The sequence below is a fragment of the Galleria mellonella genome, unplaced genomic scaffold, assembly GCF_026898425.1.
Source record: "Galleria mellonella isolate WM207_F2 unplaced genomic scaffold, CSIRO_AGI_GalMel_v1 utg38, whole genome shotgun sequence".
NCBI classification, from domain to species: Eukaryota; Metazoa; Arthropoda; class Insecta; order Lepidoptera; family Pyralidae; genus Galleria; species Galleria mellonella.
In genome coordinates, this window is record NW_026442090.1 from 1,052,574 (window position 1) to 1,073,507 (window position 20,934).

The window sequence follows — 20,934 nt, forward strand, 5'->3', positions numbered from 1 at the left end:
ATAAACACCCATTACCCAAATAAGCCAAGTATATAAAGACTGATTAACTATTATCTACTCGTAAAAAGAAACTGCCTACGTATCCACTGTTTTGATTTAGTCATCTGGAAGATTTAGTGACGGGCCATTCATTCTCTTATCTCTCCGTAAGTCGAATACAGAACTTGGTCCTTTGTGGGGGAAAAAATATGACATCCCTAACAATATTATTTATAGGCTTACATTTCTGTTTTTTGCCCATTCTTGAAGAGAAAAGCCGTGTTTATTTGCAGACAGAGAGACACGTTTTTCGATATTGTATCTCGGCCTTAGGCGTTTCACACATTGACCTTGAGGTAAAAGGCGGTAACCGCAGTAGTTCAGTGTGTGAATGGCCTAAACCTCCCCAGCGCAATTAACATCCATTGTTGATAATTATTTCCTTCATACACGTTGATAGTCGGAGAAATGCAAACTATGCTTCCGGTGTAATCCTACATAATATCGAAGATACATCTGTACTTTGTTTATTTAAAACTTATATTTATTGTATAAATTAAGTTTACTTAAACACTAGCGGCCCTATAAGTATAGATAAGTGTTATTTTTAACTTTAATAACGGAGGAAAACGTTTATTTATTTATGTACTTCTTTAACTATAAATAAATAACAAGATAATAATAAAATAAGCAGGCCATTAGAATTGAAATGCTAAAATTTTGTCATATAATTTTCAAGAATTCAGACAGAAGTGACACAATATTTATAAAAAAAAAACATAAGCAATATTACTCGTAAAACATTTTATTTAAGAGTACTTCTCCCTAATTTTCAGATGAAAAAGATGAGAAATTAACGAAGGGACAAAACAAGTCCGAAATAAATCCTCTAATGTAAGCTCTCTTTTTTTCTATACGTACAATAATGTTTTTTAAGTGAACAAAATGTTAACAATTTGAGCATATTGTGTATATACGGGAGTAGAGTGCAAGTTAATAGGCATAGAGCGAGTAAGATAGACGATCTAAGACTGCTATTGAAATAGGAGAATGGTCGGCCATCGATTGGGAAACTCCGATGATTATTGTGACATCAACGATTGCCTACCTATTTGATTTGTTTATTTTTTCTGCTTTTCCCTTAACAATTGTTAACTACCTAACCTACGAACCTACGAAATTAATTTAGAAAGTGATAAATTTTTGTATTGTTTTGTTTTTTTTAATGGTTCATTTCTGTTTGCAAACTGTTATTGTAACTTATAATAAATAAATAAATAAAATGTTTGTTAATTTTATTTGTAAACCGCTGTTGGTTTTTTAAAATAAATAAATAAAAAATATTCCGTTATTTCATTCGACGGTCGACCGGTCATCGTTAAATGTGATATGGGCGCCTATAATAGGCTCATCATCATCGTCATGTCAGCCTTTAACTGTCCACTGTTGTGTTAAAAGTGTATAGTATGTAAGAATTTAATTTATATGTAGGTATATTAATAGCTAGATGGCTTAATGTATATTTCAATAAAATTTAATGAAACGGTAAGCGAGTTCTGTTACAATTACTATGAAATTATCTCTAAATTAAATTAGTAACAAATCGAAACATTGCTTTACAATTAATTCATTATTGTACTACCATTGAATATCATTGGATTGTAATTTATTATTTGTATGTCATATAAAATATAATTATTAATTTTATTTGACAATATTTATTTAAATTTATTGTAATAATTAAATTCAATTTTTATCTTTGACCTTAATTTTGTATAATCACCAATATTAGTACTATAAGTCGTGTGGTCCTGGCATAGAATAGGCCACCCCTTCCTTTCCCATGAATAACGTAAGAGGCGACTAAAGGAGAGCGAGGGATGGGCAGCAGCGTTCCTCTTAAAACATCTCCGAAGCCTAATTGCGGTTGTCAATCTGCCTGCCAAGCGTGGCAACTACTGGCAAAACACCTCAAGGGGGCAGACTTATATTCAGCAGATGGACAATTAAAGGCTGTTAGGATAAGATAGGATTAGTACAATATCCTTATTTAATTAGTTCATTAAATTTGCATGCCTACAATTTTAAGGCAATTAAACAGATGCGCAAAAGTTCTGTCACTAGGCTTTTATTATGTTAAATGTCTATCTAAAACAAATCAATATTTCATTTCATTTCATCGGAAAATTATCTTAGGGTTGAGTTAATTATCGTTTGTTTACATTTTCCTTAAATTCTATTGAAACAGACTTTATATTTAGGTTGGATACAAAAATAGTTATCAACTAATAAATTGTTACTTCACTGAAAAAATCTCGTTTCACAAACACGCTGCGTATTTGCTTTATTTATTTTTCGTCACAGTTTCTTCCTTTACGTATTGTTAGCAATGGGGTCAGCCCGTCTCTGTTACTAACAAACCCCTCCCCCTATAGATGCCAGATACCACTAATAATCATACCAGAGGAAGACTTTGTACAAAAGTCGATTGCTTGGGTATCTCTGTCCCATTCGTGTTTCAACCGTGAAGCAGCTGTGTTTGCATGGCTGTGTTTCGGTTTAAAGGGTGGGATATGGCGTGAATTTACTGGGTACAAAGAAATAACACCTGAGTCCTCAGGAATGGCAACGCATGGGGGGTATCATGGGCGAAACAGTATACTCTGTTATGTCCATGGTACTGTTCATGTCTATAGGCGGCGGTTACTACTTTCCATCAGGTGGACCGTCAGCTTGTTTGCCATTCTAAGTTGTATAAAAAAAAACAAGTGGGCCGTCAGCTTGTTTCTCAATCTGCTGTCACTTAAGATTTATTTTAATAAAAATCAGTCTCACAAAGTTTCACCGGCATTATTATTACAAGTTGGGTCTAAATTAAAAAGTAATTTCATTTCAACCACAACTCGAAGCTGGCAAAGGAAAATTGTTATTCAGACCGGGGGTGTGCGGGTGAGCAGAAAATCCTGCTAAAGCCGGATTCTACGTGCTACAAATAAAATATTTTTTTTTTATTGCCACACTGATACAATTGACATTTCCAAGGAATGCAATCTTATAGTAGTACATTTTGATCAGCAAAAGAAAGGCGAATTCAAGCGTAAAATTGATAAATTACCGTAACAGTTATTGACATATTAAAGTGTGTTTATTCACTTTAACATAATAAGAATGTTTGCTTTATTAAAAAATAAACACAAAAAAAAACAACATGTTAAAACAATGAAATTATTATAAATTTGAAACACGCAATGTATACAATTATAACTAAAGATAGTGAGTGACAAATCTAGTTTTTTTAATCTAAAAAGTGAACTACTTAGATTGACTTTGATAAAATTTTCAAAGGATTACTCTGTATATATATATATCTGTATAGCCTTTTTGATAAAAAGATTTTTTTTATACAACTTAGAATGGCAAACAAGCTGACGGCCCACCTGATGGAAAGATTTTTCCGATTCGGTTTAGAACTGACGGAGTTATGAGGTAACAAACAAAAAAATATACGACCGAATCGAGAACTTCCTTCTTTTTTAAATCGAATGAAAATAAAATACTAATCCGTTAATTATATATATATATATATATATATATATATATATATATATATATATATATATATTAACCGCAGAAATCTAAAAGTTTTATAAGTAATTTTTGAAAAACAGTTTTTTGGTGCGCAAGAAAAACGGCAACTTCAATCTATGCAAAACAAATATGGAGCCAATACAGAAATAAATTCTATGATTCCAGAAATTAGTGTTAAAATCTTTTCAGATTTGCAACATAATTGCGTAAGATAGGCACAAAAGATTAATTGGAAATAAGAATCTTCTTTGGAAGCCGCTAAAAACTATAGGATAACAAAAAGTTATTTTATAACATGCTTTTATACTTGCGCGTTTTAGTTATCTTTAGTTATTTTTATCTAGGTAACACGAGATAAAGTGTGAGATACATTTTAGTAGTTTTGTAGTGGTCGACCTAAATAAAAAATTATTAATATTGCGGAATAAAATTATAGGATAAGAAGGAATGACATCATAGTCATATCATCATCATCATATCATCGTCATCATCATATTAGCCATTGACTATCCACTGCTAGACATAGGTCTTTCCTATAAGGGGGCTGTTGCCACACTTAGCAAGCGGGTTGGCAACCACAATTAAGCTTTGGTAATGTTTTAAGAGGAACATTGCTGCCCATTTCTCGACCATTAAATACTCTTAATCGCCTCTTATAACAGGCAAGGGCCAGAAAGGGGTGTCCCATTCTATGCCGAGACCACACTGCAGACAGGCACTAAAAATATCATAGCCCTAAGAAATGTTTGCGCACGAAGGGTACCAGGATAATTACAATATATATTGCTAACTCCTTGATGCTATTCTTAGGCAACGGTCCCTACTTTCCATGAAGTGAACCGTCCGTTAGCTTAATTACCATTCTTTTGTAACCAGCTCCTCATTCTAATTTCAAATAATTTAAATTTTATATATTTATAAAAAATCTTGTCCTAATTAATATATAATATTTTAAAAAAGAATTATGACATTACCTAGTCAATAATTACGCACGACTCACCATTTTGTTTTTTTTTTTATATATATATACTAGCTGACTCGGTAAACGTTGTTTTACCATATAGATTATTTCTAGAACTATATATGAAAATTTATCGTACTACAATTATTATATTCGATCGCCATCTTGCAACCATATTGCGGAATATAAAAATCGCGATTAAAAAATAGGGGTTGATTGTAAGAGCGTAAAAATTTGGAGTTGTATGTATTTTTTTATGCTAAATCATAATCAAATAAAAGTAGAAAATTTTGTTAAAAAAATAAAAAAAATATTTAGGGGTGGGTCACCCTTATCATTGAGGGGTCTGAAAAATAGATGTTGGCCGATTCTCAGACTTACCGGATATGCACACAAAATTTCATAAAAATCTGTAAAGCCGTTTCGGAGGAGTTTGGTAACAAACACCGTGACACGAGAATTTTATATATTAGATTAAAAATTCTTTTTTGATTTGAAGTAATTGTCATATTTAGTTGCGTTCTCTTTCGTTTTCCTTTTTGCATTGTATATATATTTTTATAACTATATTTCCTTCCTGAAAACACCGTATTTCCATACCAGCTTTCAGTCCTTTCCGCCCACAATAATAATTCGTGGAAAAAGAACGCCGCAGGCACTTCTATGTAATATGTAAATTCAAGACGATTAAAAACGCAGTTTTTTTTTTGCAGACTTGTCACAATAATAAATGTCCTGTGACTTGGATCTCTTTGAACACATCGACTGATATTCTTGTAACCTAACGAGCATCCGAAACATAAATGTCAACGATAAATACCGGACTTTGGGGGGAAGGGATTGTTAGTAATGGTGAGGTTAGTCCCCATTGCTATCAATATACTCTATCAGGTCGACCTCCACGCGGTTTCCCCTGGAAACTATCGTGAATTTAGCCTTAGCTATTATTAGCCTAGCTTATTTAGCTGATAGCCCATCAGCATAATTTCCAATCCTAATACGATTTAAACAATGCAGCTACCAAATACAGGTGTTTTGTGACATCATGTATATACTTCAAGTCTAGAAAACCTTCGCGAAATATCTACACCATAAGAACTTTTAACTTGTTTGTTAATTTACTATTAAGTTCTTGAGACTTACTTTACAAGTTGCATGCTGATCAACCATCCGATCCGCGCTGTCTTATTCAAAAATAGCAAATTTCATACAAAATTGTTTAGTATCACATTCTAAAGGACTCTTTCTTACACAACGGTCTAGACACAGAAATGTCACAGTGGAATTGTCATACGATAAGTCGATTTTAAATGTTTACTCTGTTACGTCCATGGTACTGCTCATGTCTATAGGCGACGGTTACCACTTTCCATCAGGTGGGCCGTCAGCTTGTTTGCCATTCTTAGTTGTATAAAAAAAAAGACATAATTGTCTTGGCATAATAAAAATAATGTCCCTTTTATAAAAGCTGACGTTGATCACGACCAGGATACATAATACTCGAATGCAGTAGAAGAAATTAAATACGCAAATAAAATATTTGTCTACATATGTTATATTGGCGTAAATAAGCCGTTGCAGGAAACAATTTCGCTTATACTTTTTCTCTGTGGATATAAAAGTACCTACGTTATTCTATTGTGATATTACCGAAGCAATTCCATTTCGAATATATCACCGCTTATTCCGGTCACATTTCGATTTCTAGAAAATACGTCTCGGTAGTTGAACTCAATATTATTCCGATATTTTAATGCAAAGGAGCGTTTGTAGGTACGAGTAAATTGTTATCCAGACTCGACTACGTACGAAGTTAATACTGGCAAGTACGAACACTCGAAGTCGGTACTATGCTTAATTTTATATGGTAGAAGGTCATAATTTAAATTTCGTGTTCTAAATTCAAATATTGTCAATGTAATGCACCTACTACAAAACATCTCGTTGGTTGTTTCGTATTAAGATTATATAAATGATTATAGACGGAGTGTCTCCATGCAAATACTTTGTCAAAAACAGCTATATTTTTTATCTATGTGTGCGTGAATATAGTTATTATAATGTATATTCATTACTCAGTATAGGAGTTAAATTATATTGTAAGATATAATTTCACTCCTATACTGAATGGAGAAAATTAGAACGATAAAATTCTAACGGTTATTATACGTTAGAACTTTTTACCGTTATAATTTGAAAAAGCAAGGTCCAAATAAACAATGCAAAATGATTCGCGATGATGCTTATTTTTATTGATTATTCTTTATTTATTTATTTAATAAGGTTCACATACAACTTTTACATTTTACATGCTACTTAATCAATAACACAAAAAATAATATTGCCTAATGTAAAAGTCTTTTACTGGCGAACACCACATGCACTATTATAATATTTAATAATCGTTAACAATGACAATAACAATATCTGAATAATAAGTAGATTAAGAACGTATGTCTAAGATTTTCCTCAATAAGTTATATCTGCTGTTGATGGATCCAAAATTGATGAATCCTACACAATCTGGGTACAGGCGAGTTGGCTCCTAACACTGTTCTTCTTAACGGAGGACATAAAGCTGTTATCTGTTTCCGAGGTATTCTAGAGGGAACACGTTAAACAATTGAAGCATTTGTGGACAATCTATTATATGCGTCAGTATTTTAAAACCAAAAGAAATGTCAATAAAATCTCTGCGTTTTTCTAATGAGATGATATGAAAATGCTTTAGCTTGTCAATGTAAGAGGAGTTTTTTATTCCTTTATTATTTAGATACAAGAGGTACGAGATTTTGATAGAATGATTAAGAATGATCAACTTTTTAATTAATACATATATATTAATTTGTAAACATTACGTACATATGCATAATTATATCAGAAAAAATAGTTTACTAATATATATATAATATATATACACGTGAATCAGTACATAATGTATCCTATGTACAAAGTTAGAATACAACCTACACGTGTACTAAATTTCATTCAAATCTGTTAACATCCATCCATAGTTACAAATTTCCGGTTAATATATCAAAAAAGTATTAGTTTCAGTGTTAAAAAATTGAATAATTTTAAAAATAAATCAAAGAATTGGACAATTCTGTGTTTGACATAGTTACGGGAGATATATATATATATATATATATATATATATATATATATATATATATATATATATATATATATATATATATATATATATATATATATATATATATTATATACTTCATATATATACTTCATAATATTTTGATATTTATTTATTTGTATTCCTTAATGTTACAATAAGTGTCAGGAAATAACAATTGCAGAGATGACCTTATTACATTTTTTATAAAACAAGTTTAATAACCTATTGCACGGAAAACTTAATGCGTTCATAATCTTTATCTGTCTGTCGGAGGTCTGTACGTTTGTAAAAGTACAATTAATTACCTATCGAACTTCAAAAACACATACGTATCCGGTGCGCTCTATCGGGTCGAAACAGAGGCGTGTTCGCGTCGTCTCACTGCCTCCACATTCTATTACAGATATCAGGGATTGAGCTTTGCGTTAATTGGAGATTGAAAAAGAATGTTAGAAGGTTACAGATTGTAATAAAGAAGTAATTAAAAACAAACTAGTGTCGCACAATACGTCAGTAAGAACTACATTTTTTACATACTAGTGTTTTTTTCTTTTTATTAATATTATAAACTAATTGCACATCCTGGCTTCGCATGGGTGTACTAATGAAAAAAGTGGGATTAAATCTTTCACTAATCACTTTTTCTGATTCTTTAACTCAAAATTTTCACTTTTACAAAACTTGTACAAAAAAGAATTAGCCAAATAGATGCAACTGCTCTGGAATTATGTGCTTATTGTATGAACAGTTCGACAATATTTTTTTTTAATAAAACAAGGTGTAATGTGGCAGGTAAGTGACTACCGCCACCCAAGAGCACCCGTAACTCCAGAGGCATTGCAGGTGTGTTGCCGGCCTTTGATTTTTATTTATGCAGATATGAGACTTTGTAAAAATATTTGACTATATAGATGTTAGGTCATTTAGATTATACATTGTACACATTGGATTGATTTTCAACCGATTTCAAAAAGGAGAAGTACTCAATTCGGTTGTATTTATTTTATGCTTGTTACCTCATAACAACTGACAGAGTTGTAAACTGATTTGAAAAAAATCTTTTTTATCTGAAAGGATAAAAAAAAAATTTTTTACACTTTATACTTACAGATTGGTCCCATAGAAATGTTATCAAAATGAAATGTTATCATAATCTTTTAGTTATTAGATAGAAATAACTGGTTTTGTCATAACTGAAGTTTATTTTTTTTTTTTTTGCAAGACACAAGTTTTAATTTTAATTTTTTATTCGTCCGTCGCCTATAAACATGATCTGTAGCATGAACATTAATACACAGATGGACTATATAGTTTTAGTATATATATTTTATGTGTTTAATTTAGCATATGCTAAATTAAACACATAAAATACCTGCTCATATGCAGCCAATGATACATAGATAATAATCATAAATAACCTCAAAACAACCTGAAGTACAGTAAAAAAACATTACCCTCCTTAATACTGAACGAACACTTATAAACGAATCTAAAAATATGGCGTAATGGAAATAAAACCGCTAAGGTCGATCAGTAAATACGTAGACGACAATATTTCATATTGAGCTTGCCATCGGAGGATGATTGATAGAGGTTTTTATTGCATGGCGGGTGACCCCAGGCTTGCCAACTGGTACACATGTCGCTCGATATAAAACTGATATCTGTCTTATGATACACATATTTGTACGTCAAGTTTATGCAATATGATATAAATACGTTTGCGACATTCAAAAACAGAAAGTTCTCAATTTTTTTTTCGTGGCTTTGTAACGTGGTTAAGCTGCTAGTTTTGATAATTCTTTCTTGAGTTGAAGAGGTCTAACTTCCGTACTGCGATCTCTCTTTACAGAGTAAAAACTATCTGTTTAAAAATTTTTATTTGTAGAAACTTAAATTTCAGCGGTATGTTTTTTTTTACAACACAGGGGGCAAACGAGCATGCAGCTCACCTGACGGTAAGTGACTACCGCCGCCCATGATCACCCACCCACCCATGATCAATGTGAAAGTGAATTTGTTTGTTACCTTATGACTATAAAATTTAGTATACATATTCTATATGAGATGAAGCTGGATATAAGCAAATTTTTATCCCGTTAACGCGAATAAAGTCGCGAGTAAAAGCTAGTTTGTTTATATTCTTAATTGCACTTCTAAATCACAGAAATAAGACTGTTACAAATATTATAAATTAAAATGTATTTGTTTAGCTGTTTCAACTTTTTTGTTTTTGTTTATCCCAAATGGAAAGGCAAAGGACTCTGCCCATACAGCTCAACTCTATCGTATGAATCTTTCAAATTGTTCAATTTAAAATCTTAATTAACTTTTATTTTTTACGAAGACATTTACACATAATCGACAACAGAGGAAAAAGTTAATATTAGATTAGTCATATGACATTTACATATTCTTTATCTATAAAAAGAGTAATAATACTTATAATAACAATAAAAAGCTCAGTTCATAGTATTGAGTTTATATGTATTAAATGAATCATAGTACACACGGCGTCGCGGCGTGGTCGATACTACTTACAACGTGGTCGTCGTGATAACGACCGACACGGCCCTAATGCGTTTACATAGCGATATGATTATCCTACACACTTGTCTACTTCCATAGACGATCACTTGCTGTTTCTATATTGAAAACAAAAAAAATATTGTGGGATTCATACAGGACCATAGCTAGATCTAAGATTAAGATAGGGCAAAAGAACTTTTAGGTAGGGTAGAAGCCATAATTAAGAGACTTCGAAAAAGCGAATCTGTCTAATTTTCTTGGGGCGTCCCCTTTTGAGGGGTTTAGCCAGTAGTTGCTGCGTTTGGTAGGCGGGTTGACAAATGCAAGTATGGTTTTGATGATGTTTTGGAAGGGGCACTGTGCTGCTGCCCATCCCTCCACCATCAAGTTACCTGCTTCTTACTACACCTACTGGAAAAGAAAGTGTGGCTTGTTCCATGCCGGGACCATACGGCAATATATTCTAAAGCCCACGGTTATTACTTTCCATCAGATAGGCCGTCAGCCTGTTTACCATTCAAAATTGTATAAAAAAATATATAGAAATATTATATTTATTTGTGGGATATGATAGTAGAAATACAAGGTACAGAGCCATAACACCTTAGTCCTCAGACTTGGTAAATCATAAGGGTTCCATGAACGACACAGCACACTCTGTTATATCCATGATACAATTCATGTTTATAGGCGACGGTTACCACTTTTCATCAGGTGGGCCGTCAGCTTATTCGTCTTTCAAAGTTGCATAAAAAAATTAATAATTTACACGTGCATTGCGGCCAATGATATGTATCTAATAACTTCAATTTATAAATAAAACTAATGCCTATCTATTTGCGTTAGAGTCCCCTCAATCATCTGAACCGTGGAGGTCGATTGTCATGCATTAGTTGATTTATTAGCCGACTGTATAGAAATGAATATATATATATATATATATATATATATATATATATATATATATATATATATATATATATATATATATATATATATATATATATATATATATATATATATATATATATATATATATACTAATAATCTCCTTCTACAGGGAGGAAAAGGAAAGTTAACTCTGTCTACGCTGTTGATATATTGAATTAGGGTAAAGTCAGATAAGTTGGTATTTCGTGATGAATTTATTATGCATTAATCACGATAAAAGGCAATTTGGTAGGGTATATATGTATATAGTTGCGAGTTCAGAACTGGCCCTCTAGACAAGTGGCAAGCGAATTCTTCAATGGAATCGACATCGCTAGTAAGTTCTTGAGGTAGAATGGGATAGCAACGTCGGATGTCCCATTCCAACTCATGGACTCGCTAACGATGTCGATTCCGTCGGCGAATACGCTTGTCACTTGTCTAGAGCAGCTGGACTTATTTCACTGTAATACCACAGAGTTACGCTGGACGCTAACAAATTACGCAGAATTACATTTTTAATGTTTATTTGTCTGATATAATTACATTTTTTTTTCTATTAATGTATTATTATAATTTTGTTTTTTTTTTTTTGTTTTTGGTGAGTACATTGGTAAATCTATAAAATTCACCAAAAATATGTATAATATATTATATATGAATAAATAAATAAATAATAAATATTGCTAGCGATGGAATCACTAATTGACTGATTACTAACAATAAATTTTTCCTATTACCGGTGAAGGAGGATAAATGAGAATGAAAAGGCAGGTCAGTTAGCTCATCGTGATGATATACCTGGAATTCAGCACGATAGTTTCCAGAGGGAACCGCGTGGAGGTCGACCGGACCTATATTGCTAGCAATGGGACTGGTAGTCCGCATTTCTAACAATCCCCCCCCCCCCCGACACGATCTTTTAGTTAAACCTAACAGTAACAGTCGGTAAAAGCATCGAATGAAGACACGGTCAGTGTTGTGTACAGAAACCCTCAGTAGAAGCGAAAGCGGAGACATGACAGCACTACATCAGGGTACTAATGTTGTAACCCGATCCAAAAGTTGAGATAATTGAAGAAAAATATCATAGTCCGTGTGGTTCCGGCATAGAATAAACTACCCCTTCCTTTCTTATGGGTGTCGTAAGAGATAAAATAAAGGAATTTAATTGTAAAGGAATATGCAACAGCGTCCCTCTTAAAACATCTCTAAAAGCCTAACTGCAGTTGCTAACTCGCCTGCCAACTGACAAAACTCCCCTTATAGGGAAGGCTTAAGTTCAGCAGTGGACAGTTAACGGCTGAAATGGTGATCATAGTTCACTTAATTGATCGCGTTAATTCCCATTTCTTATAAACCATAGAAAGCATTATATTGTAATTGTAATAAGAAGTCGTATAAATGTAAATATTTTATTTTGCAGGGACAAATACGGAGCTGTGATAACGCCAGAGAAGGAGAAGGGGAGGAAGCGGTCATACCTGTTGGTGAGAGGCTGCCGGGAGATGGCGCTAGCTGCTCCGCTCCTGACGACCAGGTATATTAGCAGTAATTTATATCAGTACTTATTTATTCGACTGTCAAAAAGGGAGTAATATTTTTCTGTTGTATTATGCCCCGATTATAAGTATGTGTAACGTAAATGGCTTGACGGATTTTAAGCGATTTTCAAAAAGAGAAGATTTATAATTAACTTGTATATTTAAGCAATTGTATCGTGATGATCCCCTATGGGCAAAGATGCTTCAGACCGTGTGGCAATTGAAAGGGACCGACGACTTGACAGAAGGTGCCAAGACTACCGTCCGCTTCGACGGAAATAAAAAGAAATATAAAAAAGATGTGCAATATGTTGCTGCCAGCACGTAAGCGATACGGGTGAAACCGCGCGCTATGGTTATTATTCTAAAAAGTTCCCGAATTCAACCGTCGGAACACCGCGTAGGATAACGATGTCCATGTCAGAGACACTGCCCCTCGGGAAATCAATGTGTTTAAAGTTAGCAATTTCATTATATCTAGACATAACTTTGTTCAATAATACTGGCCGCACGAGGCTGTACAAAACACATTTCAAATTACTCTTTTTTCGCGCTCTATGTTTTTTTTTTTTAATTTTTAATTTTAGATGATTAATGAACTATAGTTTGAATTGTTTATAAGGCATCTATAAGGTGAAATCGAATTTTTTAGTATCTCTTTAAAGGATTGTTCTTGACAATTCTTTTTTAATGTGTGAAAATGGAACGGTAACTTCGTCTGCGCTATTGGTATATACCGGCAAGGTACCAGTGAAGGATGATAGATGAGGAGGAGGGCAAGTCTGTTAACCCACCATAGCTAACAAAAAATCAGTATGCCTACGCTGGTGCTGAATGGTTCCCTACTATTGAGAGATAATAGGTGAGGATGAAAGCAGGTCAGTTGGCCCATAGTAAAGAATCCATAAAAAAATTAAGCAAGATGGTATCCAGGGTAAACCGCGTGTACGTCGACCTGTTTTTATACTACTGTGGTCGCAAACAAGCATAAACGGAGTTACCGTAGTCTGTGGACGCCTGTAACGCCAAGGGTGTCACGCGCGCGTTACCAACACTTAAGAAACCTTAATAAACCCTTTTTGAAAAACCCCATGCGGTAGTCTCCAGGAAAAGCCTCAGCAGGAAGATCATTCCAGAACCTGAGTGTTCGCGGGAGGAAACTCTTCTCATACCGCACTGTGCATGACCATTCTGGTTCTAAGGTGTGAGGATGGAATCTTTATTAATGGCGATAGGTACGATGGTGAAAGGTGGCTGTAGGCATTATATTGAAGAGATCTTCAGAACACAATCCTGATAGAGTTTATTGATAGCAATGGGGCCGATAGTCCCTATTACTAACGATCCCTTTTCCCCCAGTTTGAAAGCTTGAATGCTATCTTAAGTGATGCCAGTGATTTAGATTTTACGCTGTACTTATAAAATTGCTATATTAATATGTTTTTTTTTTTTCACAGCGCATCAGCGAGGATGATTCTTCTTCTGATAGTATTAATCCGTTTGAAGCAGACAATGATCCAGGTATTTTATTATAATTATACTGGCTAATTTGAAAAAAACTTTGTTTTGCTCGTTACCGCCATCTAGCGGTTCAATTTTTTATTATTGAAATAAAAACTATTCTAAATATTTTCGAGATCGAACGAACAATACACACTACACTTACATTTTATTTAAATTGGTTGAGCGGTTTCGGAGGTCTGCGTCAATGAACATCATGACATGAAAATTTTATTTATTTATACACACATTAAAATATATCTACAGGGCGGACTTAATGCCTGATGGCATTCTCTACCAGTCAACCGTTACGCTGAACACAGAGATTAAAATGGCGGTGCATTAATCTGACAAAATCAATTTGTAAATGAAACAAATTTTTTGATAGATAACAACATTAATGTATTTTAAGATAAATGAATTAATACATTTTATGTATTAAGATTTGTCATTTTCTAAGGCTACGAACTCACGGGGCATTTTCACCCACGCCAAATGTCACCACCTTGATTATCTTTCTGAATTAAGTAAAATCAGTTGATGTAAATAAAAAAATGGACAAATAATTCTGTAATATTTTTTTCATATTTTTAGCCATTCCCATAAATTATTGTCTAAATGTATTGTATAATCAAATCATCAGTGTAAAAGCTTTGAGGGCACTAACCTCCTTATTCCTTCTATGATAATGTTAATAATGAAAAATATGCGATATATACACATTTGGCCTTGTTATGGCGTATGTTATCACCACCATAAAAAAACTAGCAATAAATAAGAATATATGTAACTTTTCTAATCTATATATCATATCTATATATCATATTAGATTTTTCTCGCAATTTCCTTCTCGTGACCGGGATAAGATGACTAACCAAAATAAATTCTCGCCTTCCTTGTAAGGGTGGGTAATATTTTTTTTTATACAACTTAGAAAGGCAAACAAGCTGATGGTCCACCTGATGGAAAGTGGTAAACGTCGCCTATAGACATGAGCAGTACCATGGACATAACAGAGTATACTGTATCGCCCATGATACGTTGCCATTCCTGAGGACTCAGGTGTTATTCCTCTGTACTTAGTAAATTCACGCCATATCCCACCCTTCAAACCGAAACACAGCCATATAAACACAACTGCTTCACGGTTGAAACACGAATGGGACAGAGGTACCCAAGCAATCGACTTTTGTACAGTCTCCTTCTGGTGAGGCATGTGGTGGTGAGGTAATATATGACAATATTTATATATTGTAGTTACAATATCTATTTATATATTGGCCCATTATTCGATATATTAACTGTCGATTATCCAATATATAATATGGAAAAGAAGAACCCGTTCATAATGTATATAGATATTGGACTATATCGGTATGCTATATCGCAATGGATGCTCATCAATGTATAGAAGAACTTAATATATAGATATCAGATATTACCGATCTCTACAAATTCCATGGCGATTGATTGACACGTGATGATGCCAAGAGGTAACAAACAAACAAACAAACTCAATTTCATATTTAATATTAGTAAGCGTTCTGCGTAATAGGGCAATGACTAATTATTCATAAAAAAGTCAAACCTATTTTACCTATTGAATTGTTTTGTATCTTTCTTTTGAGTTAATTCCCAATTTGAAAGACAGTGACAAAACTGTATTATAGTTAATATATATTTTTTTTTATTTTAGGAACTTTTCAGATATATCAGCCCTATCGTACCTTGAACTAATTTCTACTTTCCCTACTCAAGGAAGGAGAGAAATTAATGGGTATCAATAATTTACAGAGATATACCAAAAAAAATTTCTGATTTGGGTTCAGCTAATATAAATTGAATAACCAGCTAATATAAATTGAAAAACCAATATTTAATTTATTCGCCCGAAAATGGCGCATGAATTCTTTTCCCATCGAGTTTATATGATACTCTAACAGTATATGTTGCATATCATCGGTGGTATCACAAACTTTGTAAATTATAACACTTTTGTAAATTATGAATAAATACTTTGTAACTGATTGATATTTTCTCAGAATAAAAATTTTCTTATTGAATCCATAACTTGCGTTGTAGTATTATCTATTCTATACTATTATGAACCTGTCAAATTCTTAGCAATATCCGTGGAGACGATGAAAACGTAGCTACCGACGCATTCGTTTTTCATCTGTTTTTTTTTAAATGGGATGACATTAAAAAATGATGATAGCAAATGAGGCATCAAAATCGATGATTTTGATGCCTCATACCATATCAGCCGCTAATTCCACTCTGAACATAGGCCTCTTTCTATTGGGAGAGGTTTTCCAGTAGTTGGTACTTGGCATACTGTCACGCTTGGCAATCGCAGTTAGGCCTTGGAGATGTTTTAAGAGAGATGCTGCTAGCCATTCCTCGACCATTATGTTCCCCTAGTCTTTTCTCACGATACTCACGGCCTACTCCATGCTGGAAGCACACGACAACATATTTGTACTAATGAATAAATAAATAAACAAATTACATGACATACGTAACTTTGTTTCCAGCGAACACAGAAGGCATACTACGCACCGGGAGATACTATAAAGGAATTTATTGGCCCTCCTTGACAAATAGCTTTAAGGTATGACAATTATATGCTTTTAGAACTATATAAATATTTAAAATATATAATACATAAATAGATAATTACTCTTTATTTTTACCTCCAGAGGATTACAATGGTAAACTTATTATAGACACAAACAATTACTAGAAATGATCATACTTAGAAAACAATGGACGGCCTTATCGTTGAAAGCGATATCTTTCAGGCAATTTTTGGATAGTATACTGAATATACTGTAACGCACTCAGTAATCCTAATTACCATATCTGAGCGTAGATAGTAATAACTTCATTTATCTAGGTACTTCTAACGATTTATGTACTGTAAATTTTTAAATACCGTCACTTGGGGGAAAGGGATAGTTAGTAATGGAGACTGAGAATCCCATTGCTAGCAATATACCCAGCCAGGAAGACCTCCTCGCGGTTCCCCCTGGAAACTATCATGATTAATTCCAGATGAATTCATCATGATGGGCTAACTGAGCTGTCTTCATCCTCATCGATCACCATTCACTGGTGCCCCGCCAGCGTATCCCGTTAGCGAAGGCGGGGTTACCATTCCATTTTCATCCAATAAAAAAAAATCCGTCACATCTACTGTAAGACGACACCTATAGCGCAGTAGTAAAAACGATGCTTTTTAAATGAGATTCCGAATTTTATTCTCGATAGGACCAGATAAAGAAAAGATCTTTTCTAAGTTGAGTCTAGGTATTGTTTTTTTAATGGACGATAATGGAATGGTAACCCCGCCTGCGCTAACGGTATATGCTGGCGGAGCACCAGAAAGCGATGATAAATGAGGTTAAAAGGTCATGTCATTCAGACCATCGTGATTAATAAACCTGGAATTCAGGGGGACCACGGGGAGGTCGACCTGATAGGGTATATTGTTAGCAATAGGACTGGTAGTCCGCATTACTAACAATCCCTTCCCCCTGGTCTAGATGTTGTTGGTTGTACTCCGAAATATTCACTACCTGGTTCCTCTAACACTATGTATCCCACCTCGAGGATTAGAAAGAGGAGAAAGAGGTGTTAGGTGTGATTGTGCATTACTTATGTATTATTATGTTTACAGGATGAAGCAATAGAGACATCATACCAAAGATATTCCCGGAGACAACGGCAAAAATCACTGATTATGGTCAACGTCGTAGACTTAGCTCTTAAGGTATTGTATCACATTCTTGTAAAAGTTTATTTTATATATTTAGATGAAACTCTAAAAAAGAGACTTAAGCATGTGGTTCTTCAAAAGGGGGGTAAAGAGGTTTCTTCAGGGTCGGCAACGCACGCGTAATACCTCTGGTATTGCTGGTGTTCATAGGCTACGGTAACCACTTACCATCAGGTGGGCCGTATGCTTGTTTGCCACCTCAGTGGTATAAAAAAAAACTCTACGTAATTACCGACATATATTGCATTAAATTCCTTTTTTATTCTATTTGTATTGAGTGGCAAAAAGCCAGTTTTACCCGCCACTTGATACGCATGTATTTTTTATACGACTTAGAATGGCAAACAAGCTGACGGCCCACCTGATGGAAAGTGATAACCGTCGCCTATAGACATGAGCAGTACCATGGACATAATAGAGTATACTATTTCGCCCATGATACCCCCCATGCGTTGCCATTCCTGAGGACTCAGGTGTTATTCCTCTGTACCCAGTAAATTCACGCCATATCCCACCCTTCAAACCGAAACACAGCCATGCAAACACAACTGCTTTACGGTAGAAACACGTATGGGACAGAGGTACCCAAGCAGTCGACTTTTGTACAAAGTCTCCCTCTAATAAATTATTATCTAAACTAATATTAGAAATAGAAAAGATTTGATTTCTTTTTTGTAATGGATAGCTTAAAAAAATATTTATATGATCTTAAAAAATCAATCGCCTATAAAAAGCTATATTATCAGCGAAATATAAAGATAAGTAGAAATAAAAATAAAACCAACGAAATAGACTAACTCTAGTTGGTATAAAGATAAAACATATACCAGATTTGAATTTAGACCTTTAGGAATACAATTGTGAAAACTACATGTAATTTCATGCAGAAATTTTTGCGTGATACCGAAACAAACATACAAACAAACAAAATTTCTAAAAAATATGGTTTGGCATATATTGGCCCTAATAATACCCCTCATATTATATTTTTTTAAATATCTCTCATGTACAGACATCATCTAGTTACAATTTTATTATATTAATTAGATAAGATAATATACTCCTTTGAAGAAAAAGACGGGCGCTTCCGCAGTGAAATAAAAATTTGAACATTTTAAATTTATTTTGTAACACATATTCTATGAAAATTGCTACTTTCTTTCCTCAAACCGAACGATAAATACATTTAAAACAGCAGGAGGCAATTTATTTATGAAAATTCATTATTACGCTGTTATTTTTTTTATTACGGAATTCCTATGGAATTGGCACGCAGTCTATTCAGCTTAATTTTGTCAGATCTGTAGTAATTGCGTACAGGTACTATCCTTAATCTGTGTTCAATGTAATCGATAAAAAAGAAACGTGTATCTAATTCTAAATTCGAAAATTTAAAATGATAGGTACTAGTATTGTCTGCCCGCGTTATTTCAAACAAAAAACGTTTGTATGAATCTATGCAATCAGTTCATTAAATTAATAAAATTACACTATAAAACAGGTATATTATGATACCTTTCAATAGATATTTTGAATAAAGGCATATTATAAAATACTTTTAAAACGTTATAATTATTTATCCTCGTATTAGCTGTTTCCCGTAATGTTAGAAAATCGAAAATTAATCCACACGAATATAAAAATCTATCATAAAAGAAATTAGAGACGTAAGTTTTAGGTCATTTCAAAACATAATTTGTATACAAGCTTCTTGCTCTATATTTTTAACATCATCATCAACATATAGGCCTTTATTTGTCTACTGCTAAACATAGGCCTCTCCCATAGACTATCAGAGGGAACCGAACCATAGTCTGAGGTCCATTTCCTGTGGTTTTTGCCATTGTGCGGTTTTGCCAGTAGTAGTCACATTTGGCAGGCGGGTTAGCAACCGTTGTTAGGTTTTGGTAATGTTTTAAAAGGAACGCTGCTGGCAACTTTCTACCATTAAGTAAAGTAAAACTTAATATTCGGTTTTTAAATATGAACCAGCATGTTTTATTTTTATTGGATTTATATTTAATGTAAGGTACATTTTTGTACTTACAATTTCAATATAATTTATATCTATATTTTTTTCTATACAGATCTGCCTGTCCCTTATATACACAATGAGAAGTAACGCCACTAATGATTGTAAGTATGAAACATAACTTTTTTTTATCGCTAAATTTACCTCTAATAATACCGAAAAATATATAAGAATGATTTTCATATTTTAATAATATTTCCAAACACAATTTTTATAAATGTACGAAATTTATACAAACTTTACGGAACGGTATTAATAGTTTTTTTTCAATGGAGTGGTAACCCCGCCTGCGCTAATTGTATATGCTGGCGAGGTATCAGTGAAGGATAATGAAAAAGCAGGTCAGTTAGCTCATCGTGATGACTGATGATGAATACACCTGGAATTCAGTACGATGGTTTCTAGAGCGTAGAGGTCGCCCTGAAACACAGCCATCCAAACACAACTGCTTCACGGTTGAAACACGAATGGGATAATACTAATATAATAATACCCAAGCAATCGACTTTTGTACAAAGTCTCCTTCTGATAGACATACAGCGCCGACTCCAAATAAATATGAAAAGGCAATGATGATACTTACACATTACATATATACATATATATATGTATGCTTATTCGCCTTTATGGTATAGAAAAAATATCGGTGCATTACAAATGGGATTCCGATTTTAATTTCGACCGGATGAATTCTAATTCCTTCAATCCCTGTGTTCAGCCTTTGGAATGTGTTGGTTGATTCGTCTTATTACAAAAAATCCTAGTTCAACGACCGGTTAATCGGTTTACGGAAAAAATACTACCTGGTGACAATATTATTCTGAAATATGACGAAATGTATTTTGAACTGACTTAAAAAAATTATGTTCTCGGCTCGATTGTATATTTATATGTATGTTACGCGATATTATCGTTACACCGATTTTGAATATTATTGTATTATCTATTATGATT

At 33.5% G+C, this 20,934-nt stretch overlaps 1 protein-coding gene across 1 annotated transcript in view; it reads left to right on the plus strand.

Moving 5' to 3' along the window:
• LOC113523060 (adenylyl cyclase 78C) overlaps positions 1-20,934 on the plus strand; it is a 65,387-nt gene that overhangs the window by 18,151 nt on the left and 26,302 nt on the right. Inside the window, exons 3-7 of the mRNA XM_052897811.1 lie at positions 12,550-12,663; positions 14,125-14,188; positions 16,705-16,781; positions 17,850-17,942; positions 20,036-20,084. Of these exons, the coding sequence (XP_052753771.1) occupies positions 12,550-12,663; positions 14,125-14,188; positions 16,705-16,781; positions 17,850-17,942; positions 20,036-20,084 (397 nt within the window). The remainder of the gene's footprint in view (positions 1-12,549; positions 12,664-14,124; positions 14,189-16,704; positions 16,782-17,849; positions 17,943-20,035; positions 20,085-20,934) is intronic.